The sequence below is a fragment of the Sorghum bicolor genome, chromosome 3 (assembly GCF_000003195.3).
Source record: "Sorghum bicolor cultivar BTx623 chromosome 3, Sorghum_bicolor_NCBIv3, whole genome shotgun sequence".
Taxonomy (NCBI): Eukaryota; Viridiplantae; Streptophyta; class Magnoliopsida; order Poales; family Poaceae; genus Sorghum; species Sorghum bicolor.
This window is the reverse complement of record NC_012872.2, coordinates 11276651-11299940: the sequence shown is the minus strand read 5'-3', so window position 1 is coordinate 11299940 and position 23290 is coordinate 11276651. Positions and strand designations below refer to the sequence as shown.

At 40.0% G+C, this 23290-nt stretch overlaps 4 protein-coding genes across 4 annotated transcripts; all 4 read left to right on the top strand.

Annotated features, from left to right (window-relative positions):
* On the top strand, window positions 1567-8633 carry LOC8074510 (pre-mRNA-splicing factor ATP-dependent RNA helicase DEAH1). The gene is made up of 3 exons (XM_002457576.2): window positions 1567-5541; window positions 7011-7174; window positions 7257-8633. Exon 1 carries the CDS (start codon window positions 1729-1731, stop codon window positions 4867-4869), a length of 3141 nt encoding a protein of 1046 aa, XP_002457621.1. The 5' UTR covers window positions 1567-1728; the 3' UTR covers window positions 4870-5541; window positions 7011-7174; window positions 7257-8633.
* LOC8074509 (peroxiredoxin-2F, mitochondrial) lies at window positions 10141-13127 on the top strand. Its single transcript, XM_002457575.2, has 5 exons — window positions 10141-10389; window positions 10508-10537; window positions 11263-11421; window positions 12283-12377; window positions 12836-13127. Exons 1-5 carry the CDS (start codon window positions 10198-10200, stop codon window positions 12939-12941), a joined length of 582 nt encoding a protein of 193 aa, XP_002457620.1. The 5' UTR covers window positions 10141-10197; the 3' UTR covers window positions 12942-13127.
* LOC8054630 (uncharacterized isomerase BH0283) lies at window positions 15233-17798 on the top strand. The gene is made up of 6 exons (XM_002457574.2): window positions 15233-15375; window positions 15458-15667; window positions 15756-16049; window positions 16446-16607; window positions 17252-17335; window positions 17411-17798. Exons 1-6 carry the CDS (start codon window positions 15346-15348, stop codon window positions 17516-17518), a joined length of 888 nt encoding a protein of 295 aa, XP_002457619.1. The 5' UTR covers window positions 15233-15345; the 3' UTR covers window positions 17519-17798.
* LOC110434028 (uncharacterized isomerase BH0283-like) lies at window positions 18369-21008 on the top strand. The gene is made up of 6 exons (XM_021457544.1): window positions 18369-18685; window positions 18787-18993; window positions 19069-19365; window positions 19648-19809; window positions 20465-20548; window positions 20629-21008. Exons 1-6 carry the CDS (start codon window positions 18656-18658, stop codon window positions 20734-20736), a joined length of 888 nt encoding a protein of 295 aa, XP_021313219.1. The 5' UTR covers window positions 18369-18655; the 3' UTR covers window positions 20737-21008.

Sequence of the window (23290 nt, the reverse complement as noted above, 5' to 3'; positions counted from 1 at the left end):
AAGAACCGGATAATAACAACCAAGATGTACTCTTAGTAAAATCAGCTAGAGTTATTATGCTTCGGAAAGTAGAGGGACACCTAAACAGAAAGAGAATATGATGGTCAAAATTTGGCTGAATAAATTTTCGTCCCTTTTTATTTATAAATATACAAGGAAACCATTTGATATGTGGGTGAGCAATATTTGTCATCTTTAATTATTAGCAGTGGTGGATCTAGGATGGGGACAAAGGGAGGGCTAAATAGTAAACATATAGAGATTTTAAGACTAATTAACACTAATTTAATAGACAAATCAGACTTAGGCCTTGTTTAGTTCGCAAAAATTTTCGTTTTTGGCCACTGTAGCACTTTCGATTTTATTTGACAAATATTGTCCAATCACGGAGTAACTAGGCTCAAAAGATTCATCTCATAAATTACAGGTAAACTGTGCAATTAGTTTTTTATTTTCATCTATATTTAATGCTCCATGCATGCGACTAAAGATTCGATGTGACGAGAAATCTTGAAATTTTTGCGAACTAAACAAGGCCTTATAGGGGGACCTGGAGCCCACCCAACCCCCTTTGGATCCGTCCTTGATTATTATAACATGATTTTTTTTGTTAACTATAACTATCATAAAGTCCAATCCCCCCTCTATAAAACAAGATGTTTAATCTAGCTTAACTTTTAAAAATATTTGTTTTTACATCTTGATAGTTCTACAATAGTTTTATTTTCATCGTGGACGGTTTAGATGATAGTTTTAGCCTAGCCCTGGTATGGTTGGATCCTAAGGCCTTGTTTAGTTAAAAAAAAATCCAATTTTTTTTTTCAGATTTCAGTCATATCGAATCTTACGACAACATTAAATATAGATAAAAAATATAATTAATTGCACAATTTGTAATTTACGAAACAAATCTTTTAAACCTAGTTAGTTTATAATTAGATAAGTATATGTCAAATACAAATGCTACAGTGTTCATTTTGTAAAAAAAATGGAACTAAACAAGGCCTAACCCAATCCACAACCCAAAGTTTATGTCCTGATTCAACTTGTGCCTGTTGACCTTAGGCCTTGTTTAGATCAAATTTTTTTTGGATTTTAACACTGTAGCACTTTGTTTTTACTTGACAAACATTATTTAATTATGGAGTAACTAGACTTAAAAGATTCGTTTCGCGATTTTAATTAGTTTTTGTTTTTATCTATATTTAATGCTCTATGCATGTGTGGTTCGATGTGTTGAAAAGTTTTTGGTTTTGGGCTAAACTAAGGTCTTGTTTAGTTCGCATTCTCCGTCACATCGAATCTTTGGTCGCATGCATGGAGCATTAAATATAGACGAAAATAAAAACTGATTGCACAGTTTACCTGTAATTTGTGAGATGAATCTTTTGAGCCTAGTTACTCTATAATTGGACAATATTTGTTAAATAAAAATGAAAATACTATAGTAAAAAAACTAAAAATTTTGCGAACTGCCTAAACGAGGCCTTACTCCATGCTCCGATCCTGATCCTAGGGCCGGCCCGTGCACTAGCTGCACATCTCAGATCCTAGGGCCGGCTCGCCGTCGCCGCCATCAGATCACCTGGCAACGCCCCGCGTCTTCTGGTTCGCCTGGTGTCTCTCCCACCTCGCGCTGACAGCCGATAAACCCTAGCCCAACCCGCCTTCCCTCGCCCATTCCACTCCCTTCGTCCGATTCGAGGAGGCCAACGGAGGGGCTAGGGCATGGCGACCGATGGGCAGCTCAGGGAGTGGGTCTCCGACAAGCTCATGAGCCTCTTGGGCTACTCCAAGAACGTCGTCGTCCAGTACGTCATCAGGCTCGCGAAGGAGTGCTCTTCAACGGGTGACCTCGTGGGTAAGCTCGTCGAGTTCGGGTTCACCTCGTCTGCGGAGACCCGTGCCTTCGCGTCGGATGTCTACGCCAAGGTTCCCCGCAGGGCCAGCGGCATCAGTAATTACCAGAAGCAGGAGAGGGAGGCGGCAAAGCTTGCCCAGAAACAGAGCACTTACAAGCTGTTGGCCAACGAGGATGATGATACCGACAACCAGACACCAACAAGTCAAAAGACCTCAAGAAATCCATCATCTAAGAGTCGGAAGCATTTCAGGAGGAAAGCAGATCAAGACAGTGGTGATGATGAAATAGTGGCAAAAGATTCTGGAAGGAACGTCCGTCAGCGAACAGAAGAGGAGGATGAAGAAAGTGGCGATGGAAGTTCTGATGAAGAGAAAGAAAGGATTAGAGATCAGCAGGAAAAGGCCCAGCTAGAAAGGAACATGAGAGAAAGAGATGCGGCTAACACAAGGAAGTTGATGGAGCGACAATTATCTAAGGAAGAACAAGAAGAGCTTACTAGAAGATCTCAAGCAATGGACAAGAATGACACATCTGATCTGAGAAAATTCTCAAGGCAAGCATACCTGCAAAAGCGCCGGGACAAAAAAATTGAGGAAATTCGTGATGAAATTCTGGACCACCAGTACATTTTTCAGGATGTGAAACTAACAGAGGCAGAAGAAAAGGAGTTGAGATACAAGATGAAGATATATGATCTTGTCAAGGAACATGTTGAGACTCCTGATGATGTTGGTGAGTACAAAATGCCTGAAGCTTATGACATGGGTGAAAATGTCAATCAAGAAAAGAGATTCTCTGTGGCCATGCAGCGGTACAAAGATCCTGAGGCCAAGGATAAAATGAACCCTTTTGCTGAACAGGAAGCGTGGGGAGAACACCAAATAGGAAAATCGAAACTGCAATTTGGATCCAAAGATAAGAAGCCGTCTTCAGATGAGTATCAGTATGTATTCGAAGATACAATTGATTTTGTTAAATCATCAGTCATAGTAGGAACCCAGCCTGAAGACGATTCAGATAAAGAGGACATTGAAGCAAAAGATATTTTGAAAAGGGAGCTCCAGGATGAGCGAAAGACGCTTCCAGTTTTCAAATTTGGGGATGAACTGCTTAAGGCTGTAGAAGAGTATCAGGTTATCGTCATAGTGGGCGAGACCGGGTCCGGTAAAACAACACAAATACCTCAGTACCTTCATGAGGCTGGGTATACTGCGAAAGGAAAGGTTGCATGTACTCAACCTCGTCGAGTGGCTGCCATGAGTGTTGCAGCAAGAGTATCTCAAGAAATGGGTGTTAAACTTGGACATGAGGTTGGTTACTCTATAAGATTTGAGGATTGCACTTCAGATAAAACAATTATTAAGTACATGACTGATGGAATGCTTCTAAGGGAGTTCCTTGGTGAACCAGATTTGGCTAGCTACAGTGTTGTCATGGTGGATGAGGCTCATGAGCGTACCCTTTCCACGGATATCTTATTTGGTCTGGTGAAGGATATTTCTCGTTTTCGACCAGACCTGAAGTTGCTCATTTCGAGTGCCACGCTTGATGCAGAAAAATTTAGTGACTACTTCGATTCAGCTCCTATTTTCAAGATACCTGGGAGGCGATACCCTGTTGAAATTCATTATACAAAAGCCCCAGAGGCTGATTACATAGATGCAGCAATTGTCACTGTTTTACAGATACATGTGACACAACCCCCTGGAGATATCCTGGTGTTTCTTACAGGTCAGGAGGAAATTGAAACAGTTGATGAAATCCTTAAACACAGAACAAGGGGCTTAGGCACCAAAATTTCAGAATTAATTATATGTCCTATTTATGCAAATCTGCCTACCGAGCTTCAAGCTAAGATATTTGAGCCAACCCCCGAGGGTGCCCGTAAGGTGGTTCTGGCCACTAATATAGCTGAGACTTCACTAACCATTGATGGTATAAAGTATGTTATTGATCCAGGCTTTTGTAAGATCAAATCATACAATCCCCGCACAGGAATGGAATCTCTACTTATTAATCCTATCTCAAAAGCTTCAGCAAACCAGAGGGCAGGAAGGTCTGGACGCACTGGACCTGGAAAATGCTTCCGTCTATACACGAGTTATAACTACATGCACGACCTAGAAGATAATACTGTTCCAGAGATCCAACGAACCAATCTTGCGAATGTTGTGCTTACACTCAAGAGTCTTGGTATTCATGACTTGGTTAACTTTGACTTCATGGATCCACCTCCATCAGAAGCCCTGTTAAGGGCTCTGGAACAACTTTTTGCTCTCAGTGCACTCAACAGTCGTGGAGAGTTGACTAAGACTGGAAGAAGAATGGCAGAATTTCCACTGGATCCTATGTTGTCGAAGATGATTGTTGCTTCAGAGAAATATAAGTGTTCTGATGAGATCATCTCCGTTGCATCCATGTTGTCAATTGGCAATTCTATATTTTATCGTCCGAAGGACAAACAAGTTCATGCAGATAATGCAAGGTTGAACTTCCACACTGGCAATGTTGGGGACCATATAGCACTACTAAATGTGTATAATTCTTGGAAAGAAACAGACTATTCGACTCAGTGGTGTTATGAAAACTATATACAGGTGCGCAGCATGAAGAGGGCAAGGGATATTCGGGATCAACTAGAGGGGCTTATGGAAAGAGTTGAGATTGAGATTTGCTCAAATGCCAGTGATTTAGATGCTATTAAAAAAGTTATAACATCAGGTTTCTTCCATCATTCTGCACGGTTGCAGAGGGATGGTACATATAAGACTGTCAAGAACCCTCAGACCGTACATATCCATCCTAGTTCAGGATTAGCAGAGATACGTCCGCGGTGGGTAGTATACCACGAATTAGTTCTCACAACAAAGGAGTTTATGCGCCAGGTGACAGAACTGAAGCCTGAATGGCTGGTAGAGATAGCACCACATTATTACCAACTAAAGGATGTGGAAGACTCTGGAACAAAGAAGCTACCAAAGGGCCAAGGACGAGCTGCATTGTAGGCTTGTAGCTAGGACCCATGGATGTTTTGTGTTGGCTTCAGCCTAGGAGCATCAGGCTGAGTGAAGATGTATATAACTCCTTATATTGTGAACACGATAGATGATGTCACTATTCATTGTCTTGCTTAGGTTTTAGAGTAGCTGATTGTTCATGTAAATTTTAGAGTAGCCTCTCGCATCGAATCTTTGTATGGATGTTTATTCTCTGATAACACAGATTTTCGTATTAGTCATCTTATGTATTGACTGATCACATGTCTTGTGCTGTTACGTGTACCTTTATGTGAGCATTCTCAAAATATTGTAACTCATAATGTATGATGGATGTGCCTTTTGTCTATCAGTTAGATTTTCCTTGCTGCCAGATGTTTCTGAATGAACGGTAGTCCTATTTACAATCGGATATGCAGTTTTTTGACTGCATGAACTAACTTCCTGTATGAGATTCTGTATTGTGTATTTTCAGACAATGCTTGTGTAATTCCTGGTTGCTAGAAGGTTTTCTAAACTAGATGAGCGGTTCCGGTTGTTTATAATAATTGAATATGCCATTCAGATTTCACACCGATTTTGTCATACTGACTATCAATCTCCTATCTCATGCAGAGTTACTTTGGTGCTTCTCTGACTGTATCAACCTGAAACTCAGAACTCAAGTTCAGTGCTTTTCTGGTAATAAATCTGCACCCTGATTATCGCAAGGTTTTTTATATTGACCAATTTATTTGCTAAGTTGCCAAACTGTGATATTACAACCTGTTCAAGAGCTTAATTTTCTTTGATCCCTGAGCCAGTATATTTTTTAAGTTATGTATAGGGTCAGAGGAGCAGCTTTGTGCTGTCAGAGTTAGTTGCTTGTTTTCTTAATCTGGATCAGTTCTCTGAGTAGACAAAAATAATGCTTAGGAGTCTGGTATTGGCATGCTACAACCCTGCTTAGGAGTCTGATATTGACATCCTATAACCCTCCTGGTTTCAACAGTAGTAGAGATTTTTAGAATACTCAATCACTTTGAGTTTCATATTGCATTGGCCATCAACTCAGTTCATTTTTTCCCCAGCATTTCTTGTAGATTTAGGTATTTTCTGAAGCACCAACCTGTGCTTACCTGTTTCTGAAGCCACTATGCAGTAGCAGATAAGTTTGATGAGGTTCAGGTGCTTTGCACGTGAAATCAGATTTTTCTATAGAAAAAAACCATGAACTTCTACTGTTTTGAACTTTTGATATACCATTTTGTAGATGCATATATAAACTTCTGAATACTAGGATCCCATAGCTTGTTCAGAAATAGACACATACATGAACCACATGGTACCAATGATAGGCATATGACCAAAGTTATGTCTTAAGAGGCCTTGGCACAGTTAACAATTAAGATGAGCACACCACCTTGACAGTGCACATATCCAGACAATCATTCTAAATGCTTTCAAACTCAAAATCTGTCATGCAGAGTTGTCCTTATTCCAGGAACACATGTTGAATTAGATAAGCTTGCAGACTATCTTGGCTATAACCGAATATCCAGTTTGATTTAGATTTTTTAGTTCAAATGTATAATTTACCTTTTCAGCTACGCAACTTATTACCAACAAAAAATAAGTTGGAAGCAGTAATACACAATTTGGATTAATGTTCCTGCCTGTACAGTTTTTATTGAGGTGTTTTTTCATGCTTAACTATGGCCTTGTTTGGTTTTCCCCTCCTAAACTTTAGTCACCTAAACCAGGGACTAAACTTTAGTCACTGGGTGTTTGGTTTGGGTGACTAAAAGAGGCCTTTTAGTCCCTTTTAGTCAGGGTGTTTTTTTTCTAAGCGACTAAAAGGTGAGATTTAGTCCCTTTTAGTCTCTTCTAGCAACAATTTGGTGACTAGTTGGCTAAAGCCCATTTAGTCCCATTTAGTCATAGTGATTGGGTGAAAAGTGACTAAATTGGACTAGACTTAGCTGACTAAACTTTAGGAGGGGCTAACCAAACAGGCCCTATATATGCAGACAAAGCTGTCTACAATACTGAAAAAAGCCTCTGTGCAACTGAAATTTATATTGGCCTACATGCAACTGAAGTTTATTGTATTACGGCCCTTAATACTATGTTTCAGAGCAATTCACATTGAAAATATTTTCTCTCTGCAGTTCTTGACATTGACACTGGGTACACAATGTATTATGAAGCCCTCAAGTATCTCAAAAAGGGTGGACGAGGGAGAGGTTCTTCCTCGGGTGGCGTCATCATTAACATAAGCGCAATGCTGCAATACACTGCAGCTTGATACCAAATTCATGTCTCTTCTAACAAGGTACTTGGACCTTCTCTGAACCACTCTGCAAGAGAAAATCAATGAAGTATGTAGATTTCTCCTGATTGATCGGCTTCTATAGGCAGGTGATCATTGGCTCTGGAATGGGGAACAGATTACGGCATTAGAGTAAATGGAATTGCACCTGGGCCAATTCAAGACACTCCAGGAATGAGGAAACTTGCACCTGAAGAAATGGGCAAGGGGAAACGAGAAACGATGCCATTATTTAAGCTTGGGGAGAAATGGGATGGCCGGACTCTATCTAGCTTCTGATGCAGGTTAGCCACATGGCTGTGTTCTTCCCTGTTTTCTACCAAGATTATCAGAAGGCGTTATACACAGAATTTCAGTTAGTACTGAGCATCCGCTTATCTGAAAGTTAGCCAGAAGCCTTTGTGCCCATACTTATTAAACTAACAACCTTTTTGTTTTATATTCATGCATGCCTTTTAAGTAGTCATTAGTCAATGTAACCACCGTGGTTGATCTGTAATAAGTTTTAGCTTCATGTTGATGAAGAAAAAGAAAATAGCCTCACCTGAAAACCTAGCCATTTTTCTTTGATTGATGATTAAAACCAGACATTTGATGTGTTGTACAATCTGATTTCTCTACTCCTAAAAAGAGAAACCTGGAATGTATCGTTTCTTAGAAATTCCTATAAACCAGCGTATAATGTCTCTTTAACTTTTTTTATTAAAAAGTATTGTGACTAGAATATTCATCGGTGTTATATTCTTCTTTTATTGTAAGTAGTTGAGATAGAGTGATGACAGGTCCTTTCATATTTGGGTTAATGAAAAATATGATCTAGAGGATGCTCAGACCTGAAGTTTTAGCTTTATGGCATATCTTTCCATGGTCGACAAGCTTCCTAAATAGTTAATTCTTTTGTTACAGTATCTTGACTGAGCTTTCTTCTAAGGATCCATTATATTGATATCTCTATAAAAATATTTGTTGACATGATTTCATTATGAATCTTTTGATTTTTGGCAACCGTTTTGTGGTCTGTGTTTAGATCTCTTATTCACTTCTCTGCACTCAAATTCTGTAACAACAGATTGAACCATGCACTCACTATATGGTAGAGTTCTAAGCACCATGTCCCTGCTACAAATTGCACTTGACATGTGTTTCCAGTGACCTTCAGGCCATTACTGCTACAAAATGCTTCTTGTACCAGCTTTGTTGGCGGAGATGTACGTGAATTTCCTGCAGATGTGCTACCTGACCTCGAGCACCCTTGTTTTGATTTGTTTACAAAGCCGTTTAGCTCTACTGTAGCCTTGCAGGTACTTAATTTCAATGACATGGCAATATATTTCTTTTGCAATTCTTACCATTTTTCTCCTCTTGAGCAACTTTGAGCTCACAAAAGACACTACCAGGCACTTGCCCTTGGTCTTGTATCTCAAACAGTGAGCATTCATTCCATTAAAAGAATCACACAACATATGCCTTGGACTGCAAGGTGTGAACTGCTATATATAGTTTGATTAATGTTTAATGTTTCATTTCCACTTAGGCCAGTCTCAATGGGGTTTCATTAGAGTTTCATACACATTAAATATGCTGATGTGGCGCTATATTAATGAAGAGAGAGATGATAAGAGTTTCATGGGAGCAGAGAGAGTTTCATCCCCATGAAACTTCTATGCACTGTTTCCAAAATATTGATGTGTTGGAAACTGTGTCATGAAACTCCCATTGAGGATGGCCTTATACCAGTGATGCAAATTAATAGATCATGTGTCGCTGTAACTTCGTTATTGGTGCCAACATTGTTTTGGAAACCCTTCTTATGGGAGCAAATTGGATTAATTGGTTTTATCACCCGTACCAACGCGTGGGCATTGGCTACTTACAAACTAAAGGATATGGAAGATTCTGGAACAAAGAAGCTACCAAAGGGCCAAGGACGAGCTGCATTGTAGGCTTGTTGTAGCTAAGACCCATGGATGTTTTGTGTTGGCCTCAGCCTAGGAGCATCAGGCTTTGAGTGAAGATGTATATAACTCCTTATATTGCGAACACGATAGATGATGTCACTATTCATTTTCTTGCTTAAGTTTTAGAGTAGCTGATTGTTCATGTAAATTATGACATGTATGTGAACCGCTATAATTGTCACACTAGGGGGTTGCCAGCCGCCATGCTGGACGATTGTCACTCGTCAGCATCCTGCCGTCTCTCTTCATTATCCTGTGTGATAGAAATTTTACAAGAATTATATAAACATTTACCATTTTGTGGTTATTAGAAATGAAAAAAAATCCAATTCGCAAAAATAAAATAAAATAAAATCCTTTTGACCCTTTAACAATTTACAATTTTTTCTGTATCACAATGTACAATTTTTCTATATCACATTTACCAAACAATTTACAACTTTTCTATATCACATAGCTCACAACAATTTATCACAACCCACAAATTGAACCAAACAGTGCATAGATAAAGCAATGCATCTAGAAAAGCTAAAATCTCTTATATTTTGGAATAGAGGGGTACACATACCAAGATCATCTACTAGCAAATAAACATGAAAACCGAGTCACAAAAATTGAAATAGTTCTAAATTAGACATCATAATATAGATAATGATTTTAGAAAAAAATATAAAAGTAGTTTAAAGATCAGGTTTTTGAATTCTTAATTGCACGATTTTATGGATTTTAACGACTATCCATCTAGTCTGATTTACTCTCTGGTGCCACCTAGATTTAAACCGCTGCCAACCCACGTTTTTTTAGCAGAACCGCTACCACCCATGTTAAAAAAAAACAAATATAGTTTCAAAAATATTGTTTCATAGTTTTTATTTTTTTTGAGAAACAAAACATCGTGCATACGCAATGGGCCACCGGCCGAGCCCAAAGCAAAACACTTTATTCGACGGCGAGATCAACACCGATCTGATCCAACGGGCATGCTATCAGCCTCACGGAGCCTCTCGGTCTTCCCATTTTCTAACTCGACTATTGTGGGAGAGAGACACAGAATCGGAAAAGGAATCCATGGCGGCGCCGCTGGCGAGGAGGGCGGGGCGCTCCGCGGCGGCGGCGCTATGGGGCGCGGCTAGGGGCTTCGCGTCGGTGGGGTCCGACATCGTCTCGGCCGCGCCCGGCGTGTCGCTGCAGAAGGCGCGGTCCTGGGACGAGGGCGTCGCCACCAAGTTCGCCACCACGCCTCTCAAGGACATCTTCTACGTGCGCAGCGCTGCTCTTCCCACATCGCCCATGTCTTCTTCTTCTTCTAGATAGTCCATACCGGCCGATTCAGTTGTGTTGACCCGGGATTCTTTGCTTGCTGTCCTTTTGCTTGCAGGGGAAGAAGGTGGTCATCTTCGGCTTGCCCGTAAGTTCGCCTCCTCACTACTTCCATTCCGCTCTCCATGTAGATGTTTGGCCATTTTAGGGTCGCTAGATGAGGCCGTTGTTTGCATTGGTGCGGAATTATTTCGTTAGGTTTGCTAGGTCTGAATTTGCATTTGGGGATTAGGGATGCCTCAGTAGAACGTTGTTTATGGGTGTTTAAACGTGATATTTGCAATGGCATGTATCCAATTAACCCTCTTTTTTATTGTTAAGACGTTGATTTGGTAAATAGACGTAAGAATTGGGAATGGGAAGTTATGTTGTAATGTTGTTTCAGTGACCATGGTGAAATCTGAATGCTGTATCTTATATATTGGATGGTGTTTCTACAAACTAGAGGTGTTCATCTCTGATGCCTAGGAGAAAACATTACATTTCATTCGTCTCATCTGATAGGGCAATAAGGATAGGTGTACTCCATGATACTCGAGGACAATGTTGTAAGAGCATAACACAGAATCCATGTTCCATTTTTCTAAGCCATGAAAAAACATTGTGATTGTGACACATTACACCCTACTCCCAGAGTTTCTAGTCATTGTTGTTTCCTTGGCAATTCAGTACATTGGAATTTGTAAACTTACACCTTTGGTATTGTTCTTTGTATTGTCTTTCTCCATCTTTTATTCTGAAAGGCAGAATTCTCTCACTTCAAATGTTCTAATGACCATATGGTTTGGCAACTATCTTTTCAATTTATTGCAGGGTGCATATACAGGGGTTTGTTCACAAGCACATGTTCCTAGTTACAAGAAGAATATTGACAAGTTGAAAGCAAAAGGAATCGACTCTGTTATCTGTGTAGCTGTGAATGATCCATATGTCCTGAATGGATGGGCAGAAAAGCTAGAGGCCAAAGATGCAGTAAGTAACTACCCTTCAATCTTTATTCTTTACTTGATTACCAAGTTATTAGCACATAATCTGAAATATAATGAGGGCATATAACGTATGTATCCAAGTAATTGTGCTATTATCAATGTGATATGACTATCTGCCTTTTGCTGTCCGGTGTTATTACTTGTTTGGTGTTCTCAACTACATAAATGTTTGTCATCATTATATTCCCATCATTTGTTGCTATTGACAATTGTCCTATATGCAGTCAACCTGTGATGTTTTCCTTGTTCTCCCACCTGCCCTTGTTTAGTTCCAAATTTTTTTGCAAAATGGACATTGCAGCATTTTTGTTTGTATTTGACAAATATTGTCCAATCATGGACTAACTAGGCTCAAAAGATTCGTCTAGCAAATTACAGGCAAACTGTGCAATTCGTTATTTTTTTATCTATATTTAATACTCCATGCATGTGCCGCAAGATTCGATGTGACGGGGAATCTGAAAACCTAGCAAACCTAATGCAGCATTTTTGCAATTTTTTTTGGACCTAGCAAACCTAACGAAATAATTCAGATGTGGTGCTTTTTTTTATACTTCTGCTGCACTCTGTTCACCTTGGTGCATTAAACTACAAAATGCAAATTTCATGTCATGTCTCGTAAAGCTCACCCCAATTTCTCTATACTGATGAATGATTGAATGATCTAATTTAGATATAAAATTTATGGGAAACATGTTTCAGATGTATCATCTTAGGATCTTAGCCAAAAAAACCTGCAAATTTGAGTACGTGCAGTTGCTAGTTATTTGTAACTTTATATTAATTCCCTTGAGATCATATGCATATTCATATTTTTCCTATGTGCAATGATTGGAAAATATAGATTGAGTTCTACGGTGACTTTGATGGGAGTTTCCACAAAAGCTTGGATTTGGAGATAGACCTTTCTGCTGCTTTGCTTGGCCGCCGTTCTCACAGGTTATTGGATTTAACTTGCAGTCATTCTTAAACTTGTGCCCTTATATTACAGTTGAAGATTGGTGTTATGTAGTTTAATACTGAATTACTGCCTGATTAGTAAAGCTCTTCTGAGTTCTGACAAAATTGTCCTTGTTTAGTTGAATGTCTCTTTGGACACCTTTATGTAATTTATTTCCAGCCATGCCCTTGTCAGCTGAACCACATGCTATAGCTGCATACAAAATTGTGAATGACCACCATATAGTGAAGTGTTGCTTTCATTCACTAGGTTCATAATACTATAGAGGACATCCCTGTCTAACATGATAACAACCGTTCTTAGAGTATCTTTTACATTTCCCCATTAATAATCAAGGAAAGTATACTTCATTTCCAGTGCTCATGAGTAACAACAATACATCTTATGCTTGGTTTATGTCTTCTGGTCTAAATCTTGACAACATTGTCATTTTTAGGTGGTCAGCCTTTGTTGACAATGGTAAGATCAAGTCTTTCAATGTTGAGGAAGTACCGTCCGACTTTAAGGTTTCTAGTGCAGAGGTGATCCTGGACCAGATCTGAGCTTGTCAATGAACTTGGGCTATCTATCTTCAGTTTGTGGGGCATACTTCCTCTGCAGCTGCGAATAAATTAAATCTCTTACGACCCGTGTAAGATGTTTAGATACACTGCGCCCAGACTAAGGAATCAGAGTGTATGACATCTGTTTTTCTGGAATGAATTAATCGGTGTTCAGTGTGTGCATTATTTCAATTTGCATCGGCTTCAATTGGAGCATGAACCAGATTTACAGGCCGGACAAATAACATAACATATAAATCTGAGCAACCTGCCTGTGGATTTGGTATGATGCCCAAGGGAGCCAAGGCATTTTTGTGGCTTTGGTATGATGCCCAAGGGAGCCGAGGCATTTCTTGGCTATGCCTTGTTTAGTTTCCAAAAAAAATTTACAGATTTTTCATCACATCGAATCTTGCGGCACATACAAGAAACATTAAATATAGATAAAAAAATAACTAATTATACAGTACTTTTAATTTATAAGACAAATTTTTTAAATTTAATTAGTCAATAATTGAACAATATCCGCTTCCTGAATTCCGGTTGTCCCCAGCAACCCTGTAGTTGATATCCTGTTTCGGTACATTTTCGAGAGAGGCGACAAGCTCGATGTCATCATTGCTGATCGTAACATTCGGAAGTCAGCAGAACGCACACTCGTGTTTCGAGAGAGGCGACAAGCTCGATGTCATCATTGCTGATCGTAACATTCGGAAGTCAGCAGAACGCACACTCGTGTTTTAAGGCGTGTTGGGTTAGAGTAAAATTTAATATATATTGTAGTATATTTTTAACTATAACAATTAGACCAATCTTAATAGAAAGTTTCATGTTGTTGTTTTCAAGACTACTATGTTATATGAAATAAAATAAAACTTGGATGAAACACTCACTTTTAAAGCTTAGACAAAAAGCTCGTAACTCGCTAGCTCGCTTGACTCGCTCGTTAATAGCTCGGTTCGAGCTCAACTCGTTTTATAATAAGTCAGCTCGTTTTATAACGAGCCAGCTCGTGAGCTGCTTGCGAGCCATAACGAGCCAGAGAATTATCATGCTAGCAACTAAAATTGGCTCGCCTATATGCCTAAATATTTCTCAGTAGCTCGATTTAGCCCATTTGTGAATCCCTAACTTTATCCGTCAATGGATGATACTTAAACTGTATGAGTATGACTATCATGTAGTTACGGTCATGATCGTAGTGGGCTAGCTGGACAAAACTCTACTTTGTTGAATTGTTAAAGCTATAAGTACTTTGTTTAGTTCATTTTAAGTATGCATGTGATGTATTTGTTGCTCAATTGCTTTTATAAATTTATAGTCTCTTTGTACTATGTTTTTATGATTTGGCTCGCGAGCCAAACGAGCTGCTTGAGCTCCCTAACGAGCCGAACCGAGCTAACCTTCTAGCTCGTTTGTATAACGAGCTATAACGAGCCGAGCCATAATGAGCCGAGTTATAACGAGCCGAGCCACTGACGAGCCGATCTGGCTTGATATCTAGCCCTATCCACTTTCGATGGAGAATTTCATTTCATAGTTTGATAGGCATTTAATTCCAAGACTCATAGAGAGTTGGTAATTGTACCAAGAGAGTTTTATCTAGATGAAACTCAACTTTCTCTCTCTTCTTAAATACACTGCCATGTCATAAAAAAAGCCTATATGATAACTTATTTAATATAAATGAAACTCATATGAAACTCCCATTAAGACTCGTTTTAGTTTCCAATCATAGATTAATTAAGTTTAAAAAAATCATCTCGTAAATTATTCACTAGCTGTATTTATAAGCCTTGTTTAGTTTCGAAAAAATTTGCAAAATGAGCACTGCAACATTTTCATTTGTATTTGACAAATATTGTCTAATCATAGACTAACTAGGCTCAAAAGATTCGTCTCGCAAATTACTGATAAACTGTATAAATAAGTACTTTTTTTATTTATATTTAATGCTCATGTGCCACAAGATTACGGAAAATCTGAAAATTTTTGCAAATTTTGTTTGGGACTAAACAAGGCCTTAACCGAGGCCTTGTTTAGTTCCAAAAAATTTTGCAAAATAGGAATAGTACCACTTTCGTTTGTATTTGACAAATATTATCCAAACATGTACTATGTAGATTTAAAAAGTTCGTCTCGTCAATTCCGACCAAACTGTGCAATTAGTTTTATTTTCGTCTATATTTAATACTTCATGCATGCGTTTAAAGATTTGATGTGACGAGGATTCTGAAAAATTTTGCAAAATTTTCTGGCAACTAAACAAGGCCCGAACCAAACTGCACCTCATGCATACAAAAAGCAGACGGCGACCTTTCGAAGACCGGCATAGGAAATAGCCAGGAGCAGCAGCCGGCGGCAGTATAGCACAGGAGCCCCGAGCTGTTTCTTCGCCGCAGGAATGGGCAAGGATGGCACCAAGTACGCAGTGGTCAGTAGTGCAGATCTGTGTTCTCTCTTATCTCACTCGCAGGAGGCCTGACATCGTCGCCGACTCGCCGTGGTCGTCGCAGGTGGACGCCTTCACAGCGGAGCCGTTCAAGGGCAACCCCGCCGCGGTGTGCCTCCTCGAGGACGCCTCCAAGGCCGCCGATGAGCGCTGGATGCAGTCCGTCGCCGCCGAGTTCAACCTCTCCGAGACCGCCTTCCTCCTCCGGGACGACTCCTCCGCGGCCGGCGCCGTCCCGCGGTTCCAGCTCCGATGGTTCACCCCCGCCACTGAGGTACGCATCCGATCCATCCGCCTAATCGTCGCACAGTTTCTCGTAATTCGGTCTTCACACAGGCGTTCGTGACGCCATTCCATTCCAGGTGGACCTCTGCGGCCACGCGACGCTGGCCTCCGCTCACTTCCTCTTCACATCCGTTCTCGCGGAGCACGAGGCGCTCATCGAGTTCTCGACCAAGTCGGGGATTCTTACGGCCAAAAGGGTTCCTGCGCCGGAGAGCACGGGCGTGTCAGGCGAGGGGAAACTGTTCATTGAGCTGGATTTCCCCGTGATTGACCTTGTTGATTGCCATCCTTCCGAGCTGCCGTCCATCCCCGAGACCCTGAACGGAGCCTCCATTATCAGTGTTCACAAGTCAACTGGTGACCTCATCGTTGTAATTCTCCTAATCCTTATTTCGCTTTCCTGCTCGAAATGTCTAGATTTTGTGATGCTACTGATGTAGGTGCCTGCCTAGTAAACAGCAATGCACTTGATGCCCAAGCATTAAATCCGAAATTTACCAACATGAAAATGGATAGAAGAACCAATTTACTGTATGTCTGTGACTACTACCACCATGATCATTTTCCTAGACCACGATGGAGATATAAGATATTCCAAACAAAATTTTAAAAACATCATAATCCTATGTACACAGCACTAAAACATTTTGTAGGCTGCATAAAGTTTAAGTAGAGGCAATGAAACAAAGATAGTAAACAAGAGTGGTAATGACGGAGTTCAGTTTGTTCAGGTAACTCATGAAAAGAAAATCTGATTTGGCTTTCAGGTGGAGCTTTCATCAGGAAAAGAGGTTGCTGATATCACTCCTAATATTCATGAAATTAAAATGTGTTCTGGCAGCGGAATTATTGTTACAGGGCCAGCGGCAGCTGGATCTGGTTATGACTTCTTCACACGTTTTTTCTGCCCAAAATTTGGGATAGATGAGGTGATGACATACTTTATGTCCAAAAATATATACATTGGGGGAGCTAAGATTGCTTAACATAAAACACAAAAATGCAGTATTATCCATTTTAGTATCAAGTATTTATAGGATACTTTGTGATTGCTGTCATGAATGCTCTACCATGGATGCTGCAAAGTGGAAAGTTATCTTTTGAGTTTTGACTAAGAACGTAATAAACCCGACATGTCTATATTCTTGCATTGTGACTTTCTTTTCTCAGTTAGAAATTTGACACTTAACCTGATATGAGAAGCCATACATATTCCGTGCATGGAGAATAATTTATTAGAATAGGCGAATAGCTAATCTTTACATGATACAATCACATTAATTCCTTTCCATAAGGCATTTAGCACCTTACAGGTGTGGTTTCACTGTTCTTTTTTTTACATACTAATCCTTATCTCAGTGAGAACATATTATCATGGAATTGGAATATCTCATTGCTGTACTTGTCAGAAAAATCCACTATTTTTTTAGTAACAAGCTACAAATGTTTGTGTTGGGTACAATGTACTGGTCTCCTGGGCCTGAACATTCAGGAATTCTGTTTTGGTTTTCATGCTTGTGTTACCTTTACAAATTTCCTACAGCCTAACCCTCTAATCACTATGTTTTGACAGGATCCTGTTTGTGGCAGCGCGCATTGTGTTTTAGCACCTTATTGGGGTGGGAAGCTGGGGAAACACAAACTGACAGCATTTCAAGTACGTTCTTGCACCACTTTAGTGTTTCCTTGATCAATCATCGATTGGGTTTTGAATTCATCCATATATCACTAGGCATCCTCTCGGAGTGGAACACTATACCTGGAGTTAGAAGCTGCACGCAGGAGAGTGCGAATTCAGGGAGAAGCTGTCAGTGTGATGACTGGTACCCTCCTAGCATAGCCCTGCTCAATGGACGTTTGCTGTCTTAACTTTAGTTGCGAGGCATAATTCTTCTGCAGCTAGGATTAAATCAAACCTCTGTGGTATAATTCCAGACTAAGCAGAGTGTATGTGGGTGTTTCTTTTGAATAAATCAGTGGATGTTCAATGTGTGCAGTATATTCTGTTTGCATTGGCTTGAATTGAAGCAATGAACTAGATTTATGGGCTGGATGAAGAACATAGATCTGAACAAACTGTCTGTAGAGTATACTAGTTAATTGTCAACATTTGCTTCTAATGCCCAAGGGTGCCAAGACTTGTCAGATTTGGATCTCTCACAATTCTATTCGTTTTTTTAATGAGAAATCTTGTAGTCCCAAGTCCCAAGTCCCAAACAAACATGCAGGCTGCTGGTCAGACCCCTATTTCATTTCATTTCATTTCATTTTCATGACTATGCCGTCACTGCTGATTGCAAACTTAGCAGCCAGCACGACAACACTAACATGTATTCCCCTGTTCCAAATTATAAGTTATGTTACCTTTATAGGTACATATATTTTACTATAAATCTAGACTTACACTATCTAGGTGCACAATAAAAACTATATAGAGAAAAACTAAAATTCCTTATAATTTAGAACGGAGCAGCAGCAGTGTACCAATATCAAAGACCGACAAGCCATGTCTATAATGGGCGGCTATACTACACTATGTCTAATATATAATTAAAGCGACTATGTCTAATATATAATTAAAGCGATGTATAAGTGTATTATAATTTGGAATGGAGGGAGTACTATTCCGTGGTGAACAGTGCTTGAAAAAAGAACACTGAGTGGAACTTCGCCACATCGGGGTGGGGGACAACATTTCTATGGTCTCGAATTAGTGGTTTCGCATGATGCGGTTCAATTGCTGTGAGAATTCTGGTAGTCCCAAGCAAACATGTATTTTCGATTTTTCGATTTCGAGAGAGGCGACAAGCTCGATGTGGTCATTGCTGATTGCAACATTCAGCAGTCAGGACAACGCACTCATGTTAATCGTGCATAAAAAAAAAAGCAAAAGCAGCCCTGTTCGTAGTAAAAAGGAGCAGCAGCCGCCGCCGGCGGCCATAGCACAGGAGCCCGGAGCTGTTTCTTCGTCGCAGGAATGGGCAAGAATGGCACCCAGTACGCAGTGGTCAGTAGTACTGCTCTGTACTCTCTTGGACGGGAGCGATGCTCCCTTTTCTTATCAGCTCGCAGGAGGATACCTGACATCGTCGCCGTGGTCGTCCGCAGCTGGACGCCTTCACGGCGGAGCCGTTCAGGGGCAACCCCGCCGCGGTGTGCCTCCTCCAGGACGCCGCCAAGGCCGCTGACGAGCGGTGGATGCAGTCCGTCGCCGCCGAGTTCAACCTCTCCGAGACCGCCTTCCTCCTCCGGGACTCCTCCGCGTCTGGCGCCGCCCCGCGGTTCCAGCTCCGATGGTTCACCCCCGCCGCTGAGGTAGGTACCCACCCGACTCATCGTCACACAGTTGCGCGTAATCCAGTCTCGAGTCTTCTCTTGACGCGGTTCCAGGTGGAGCTCTGCGGCCACGCGACGCTGGCCTCCGCCCACTTCCTCTTCACATCCGTCCTCGCGGAGCACGAGACGCTCATCGAGTTCTCGACCAAGTCGGGGATTCTTACCGCCAAAAGGGTTCCTGCGCCGGAGAGCACGGGCGTGTCAGGCGAGGGGAAACTGTTCATTGAGCTGGATTTCCCCATGATTGACCTTGTTGATTGCCATCCTTCCGAGCTGCCGTCCATCCCCAAGACCCTGAACGGAGCCTCCATTGTCAGCGTTCACAAGGCAACGACGGCCGGTGACCTCATTGTAATTCTCCTAATCCTTATTTTGCTTTAATGCTACTGATGTAGGTGCCTGTTTAGTAATGCAATTTGATATCCAAAATTTACCAACATGAAAATTGGTGGAAAGATTCCAAACGAAATTTTGAAAACATGATAATCCTACATAAAACAACAGCACTAAAATTATTTGTAGGCTGCATAAAGTTTACGTAGAAGCATTGAAACAAAGGTAAACAATAGTGGTAATGAGGGAGTTCCGTTTGTTCAGGTAACTCATCACAAGAAAATCTGATTTTGCATTCAGGTGGAGCTTTCATCAGGAAAAGAGGTTGCTGATATCATTCCTAACATTCATGAAATCAAAATATGTTCAGGCAGAGGAATTATTGTTACAGGGCCAGCGCCTGCTGGATCTGGTTATGACTTCTTCAGTCGTTTCTTCTGCCCAAAATTTGGGATACCTGAGGTGATGTCATACTCTTTGTCCAAAACATATACATTGGGGGAGCCAAGATTGCTTAACATAAACTAATGGAGTATTAGACATTTTAGTATCAAATACGTATAGGAGAATTTGTGACTGTTCTCATGTACCTTTATGGTACCTCATGGATGCTTTATTTTCCTGCCTGTCTACTATGAATGCTGCAAAGTTGTCTTATGACTACATACATGTAATGAACACCAGTTACCTATATTCTTGTGGCCTCCTTTTCTCAATTAGAGATGCATATTGATCCTTAACCAGAAGCCATACATATTCTATGCATGGTGAATGATCTATCAGAATAGCTATTCTGCATCATCATACAATCACATTCCATCCTTCTAATAAGGCACTAAGCACCTCACAAGCCTGGTTTCACTGTTCTTGTTTATACATAACATTCTTTACCTTGGAGAATATGCTATCATGGAATTGGAATATCTTATTTCTGCATTTATCTAGAAAATAAACTATTTTTTGTAGTAGTGAATTACAAATGTTTGTGGCTGGTAGCCTGGTACAATGTCCGGTTCTCCTGTTCCTGACGATTTAGTTTTGGTTTGTCTGCTTGTGTTAGTTTTAATACTCCTACTACAACCTAAGTCCTAACTCTCTAATCACTATGTTTTGACAGGACCCCGTTTGCGGCAGTGCACATTGTGTCTTGGCACCTTATTGGGGTGGGAAGCTGGGGAAACACAAATTGACGGCATTTCAAGTAATGTTTGTGCAACACTTTAGTGTTTCCTTGATAAATCATCAGATTGTTTTTTTTTTAATCCATTCTTATGTCACCAGGCATCTCCACGGAGTGGAATACTATACCTGGAGTTAGAAGCTGCAGGCAGGAGAGTGCGAATTCAGGGAGAAGCTGTTACTGTGATGACTGGTACCCTCCTAGCGTAGCCGCTCAATAATGAACTTCGCGGTCTTCAGTTTGGTTGTGCGGCATGATTACTCTGCAGCAAGGAATAAACTAATTCTCATTTCACCCGTCGAAAGAACTTAAATACACTGCTTCCAGTCTTTGGAATCAGAGTGTACCAGTCCGTGTGTCTGGAATAATAACTTAGTCGATGTTCAATGTGTGTGTATAATATTTTCTGTTTGCATTGGCTTCAATTGGAGCAACGAACTAGACTTACGTGCTGGATAAAGAACATATAGATTTGAACAAATTGCCTCTGGAGTATAATGATTCGTGGTGAACGCTTATAAAGAACAGAATGTAACGTCGGGCTTGGGCAGGTGAATTTGGTTTTATGCCCGAGGGAGTCAAAGCCTAGGCTCTGAAACTTGGATCTCGCACGACGCAATTCAATTTCTATGAGAATTCTGGTACTCCCAAGTCCTAACTCCCAAACAAACCTGCAGGCTGCATGACGGTACACTTATCTATCTATTATTGTGATTGAGAAATACCGTTAATTGGGATTTGGGAGTAGCTATACATCCTCAACCACACAAAAGCGAATGAAGACATGACATGGTGAGTTATTTAGAAATTTGCCTCAGGAGCGCGACCAGTCGCGTGTAAGCTTTTGCATTTTTTATACTTTAAGTCTGACCATTTGTCTTGTTCCAAAAATTATGTAAATACTTGAAGAACTTTTATTAATAAATCAAGACAAGACAAAAAAATAATAATATTTTACATAAAATTTTGAATAAAACGAGTGGTCAAATTTAATTTTCAAAAAGTTAAACGTATTGTAATTTGGGATGGCGTGCATGATGTATGCACGGACGTGTTGATAGAATTTTCTTCCAAATTTCCAGCATTTCTTTTACTGTACATGGTATAAATAAATAAATAACTAGCAAATATGCCCGTGCGTTGCAACGGGAGAAAAACATCAAATGGTCATAAAAATGATGACCAAATGTTACATATCTATTTATATTTATCTTTTTTGTAAAATTTAAAGTCCATAATTTATTTTATTGATAATCATGACATCTATGGTATGAGATAGTTAATATTTACAATATTATGTAGCTTGGAGACATATTTATTTAATAATAAAAATAGTATTATATTAAAACATGAGAAGTTTGTTGCTAGCTTTATTTTTTTATTTAGATTAGGATTCCTATAAAATATGATATATCAGTTAAATATATGTAGATTATAAACACATAGGCTTATGAAGTGTTTATATGATATAATAACGCATCGTGCAAAGGTAGTGGAAGTATCTTTTTTATATTTTTACACACTTAAATTGATGTTAAACTATTTAGCAAGCATAAGTTTAGGTAAATTAGTAAATCGGTGATATATACAGAAATGGTGCTAAAACTTTTGCCACAAATCAAGCATCATATTAAATAGGCTATCATAAAATTTTTATAATAATTGGAGCAAGATAACTATAATTTAAATTTTACACTAAAAAGCATATGCATGCATCTCCAGCAAAAAAAATATACTAAAATTTGTGATATTTTTTGTTTACTACATGGATCTACATATGTGGAGCTGAACAAATTTTGTTTTGTAATTTTTAGTTTTTTTATGAATTTCTACGCATTTATTAATTTTCAGCCGATATAAAGAATAAAAGAAAAGGTAAATTAATAGGATAAACACTTTGCACATTTTTTTGTTTACTGCATGAATCTACATATGTGGAGCTAAACAAAATTTGTTTTGTAATTTTTAGATTTTCTATGAATTACTATGCATTTATTAATTTTGAGCCAAATTAAAGAATAAAAGAAAAGAAAATTAATATGATATAGGATATTTTTGCATTAGGAACCCTGAAAATAAATTATTTTCCTTTTGCTCCTCTACAAGCGGACAGCGGAAAGCGGACGGCAGAGGCTGCTATTCGGAGAGAGGATAGAAAAGAGATTTTGTATTGGGAACCCTAGAAAATATTATATTTTCTTTTTCTCTTCTACAAACGTTAAACGGAAGGAGAGACGGATTCTGGCCGAGATATAGACTGAAATTTTAGTGTAGATATAGACTAAAAGAAAAGAAAATTTTGGCAGACTGAAATTTTCACAATTATTAGTAGGTATAGATATAGATATATTTACATGCATGTTGAATAGAAAGAATCAGAAACGAATGCCAAGTAGCCGTGTAGCACAAGCCCAAAATCGGCCGCCAGCACGATGGACGGCGATGGCACGGTGAAGAAGCGATGGCACGGCGATGTTCACTTCACCTGCCGCCGCGTTCCGTGGATTTTCAGCTGGAGCTCTGGGCTCGGGCTGCTGACACTGACAGGGGGACGACCGCTGGGTTTGACCAAAACAGCGTGCGTCCTGGCACCGGCGGCGGCGTGCAGCTGGGAACGCCAGATGCTGATGGTCGTCGCGTCGGGCTGCGTCGTGCCTGACGTGTGTTTCTGGTCCAAAACAGAAACACTACTCTGGAACTTTGCGATGCCTTCTTTCTGCTGAAAACGCGTGAAGACAGCATGTGTGAAATTCTCCCTGCTGG

Bases quoted from the DNA above. Each gene is read 5' to 3' on its own strand.
- LOC8074510 (XM_002457576.2), top strand. From the start codon at position 1,729: ATGGCGACCGATGGGCAGCTCAGGGAGTGGGTCTCCGACAAGCTCATG.
- LOC8054630 (XM_002457574.2), top strand. From the start codon at position 15,346: ATGGGCAAGGATGGCACCAAGTACGCAGTG. The intron at 16,050-16,445 runs GTAATTCTCCTA...TTTGGCTTTCAG, and splicing joins CAACTGGTGACCTCATCGTT to GTGGAGCTTTCATCAGGAAA. The intron at 16,608-17,251 runs GTGATGACATAC...ATGTTTTGACAG, and splicing joins CAAAATTTGGGATAGATGAG to GATCCTGTTTGTGGCAGCGC.
- LOC110434028 (XM_021457544.1), top strand. From the start codon at position 18,656: ATGGGCAAGAATGGCACCCAGTACGCAGTG. The intron at 18,686-18,786 runs GTCAGTAGTACT...GGTCGTCCGCAG, and splicing joins ATGGCACCCAGTACGCAGTG to CTGGACGCCTTCACGGCGGA. The intron at 18,994-19,068 runs GTAGGTACCCAC...ACGCGGTTCCAG, and splicing joins GGTTCACCCCCGCCGCTGAG to GTGGAGCTCTGCGGCCACGC.
- LOC8074509 (XM_002457575.2), top strand. From the start codon at position 10,198: ATGGCGGCGCCGCTGGCGAGGAGGGCGGGGCGCTCCGCGGCGGCGGCG. The intron at 10,538-11,262 runs GTAAGTTCGCCT...AATTTATTGCAG, and splicing joins TGGTCATCTTCGGCTTGCCC to GGTGCATATACAGGGGTTTG. The intron at 11,422-12,282 runs GTAAGTAACTAC...TGGAAAATATAG, and splicing joins AGCTAGAGGCCAAAGATGCA to ATTGAGTTCTACGGTGACTT.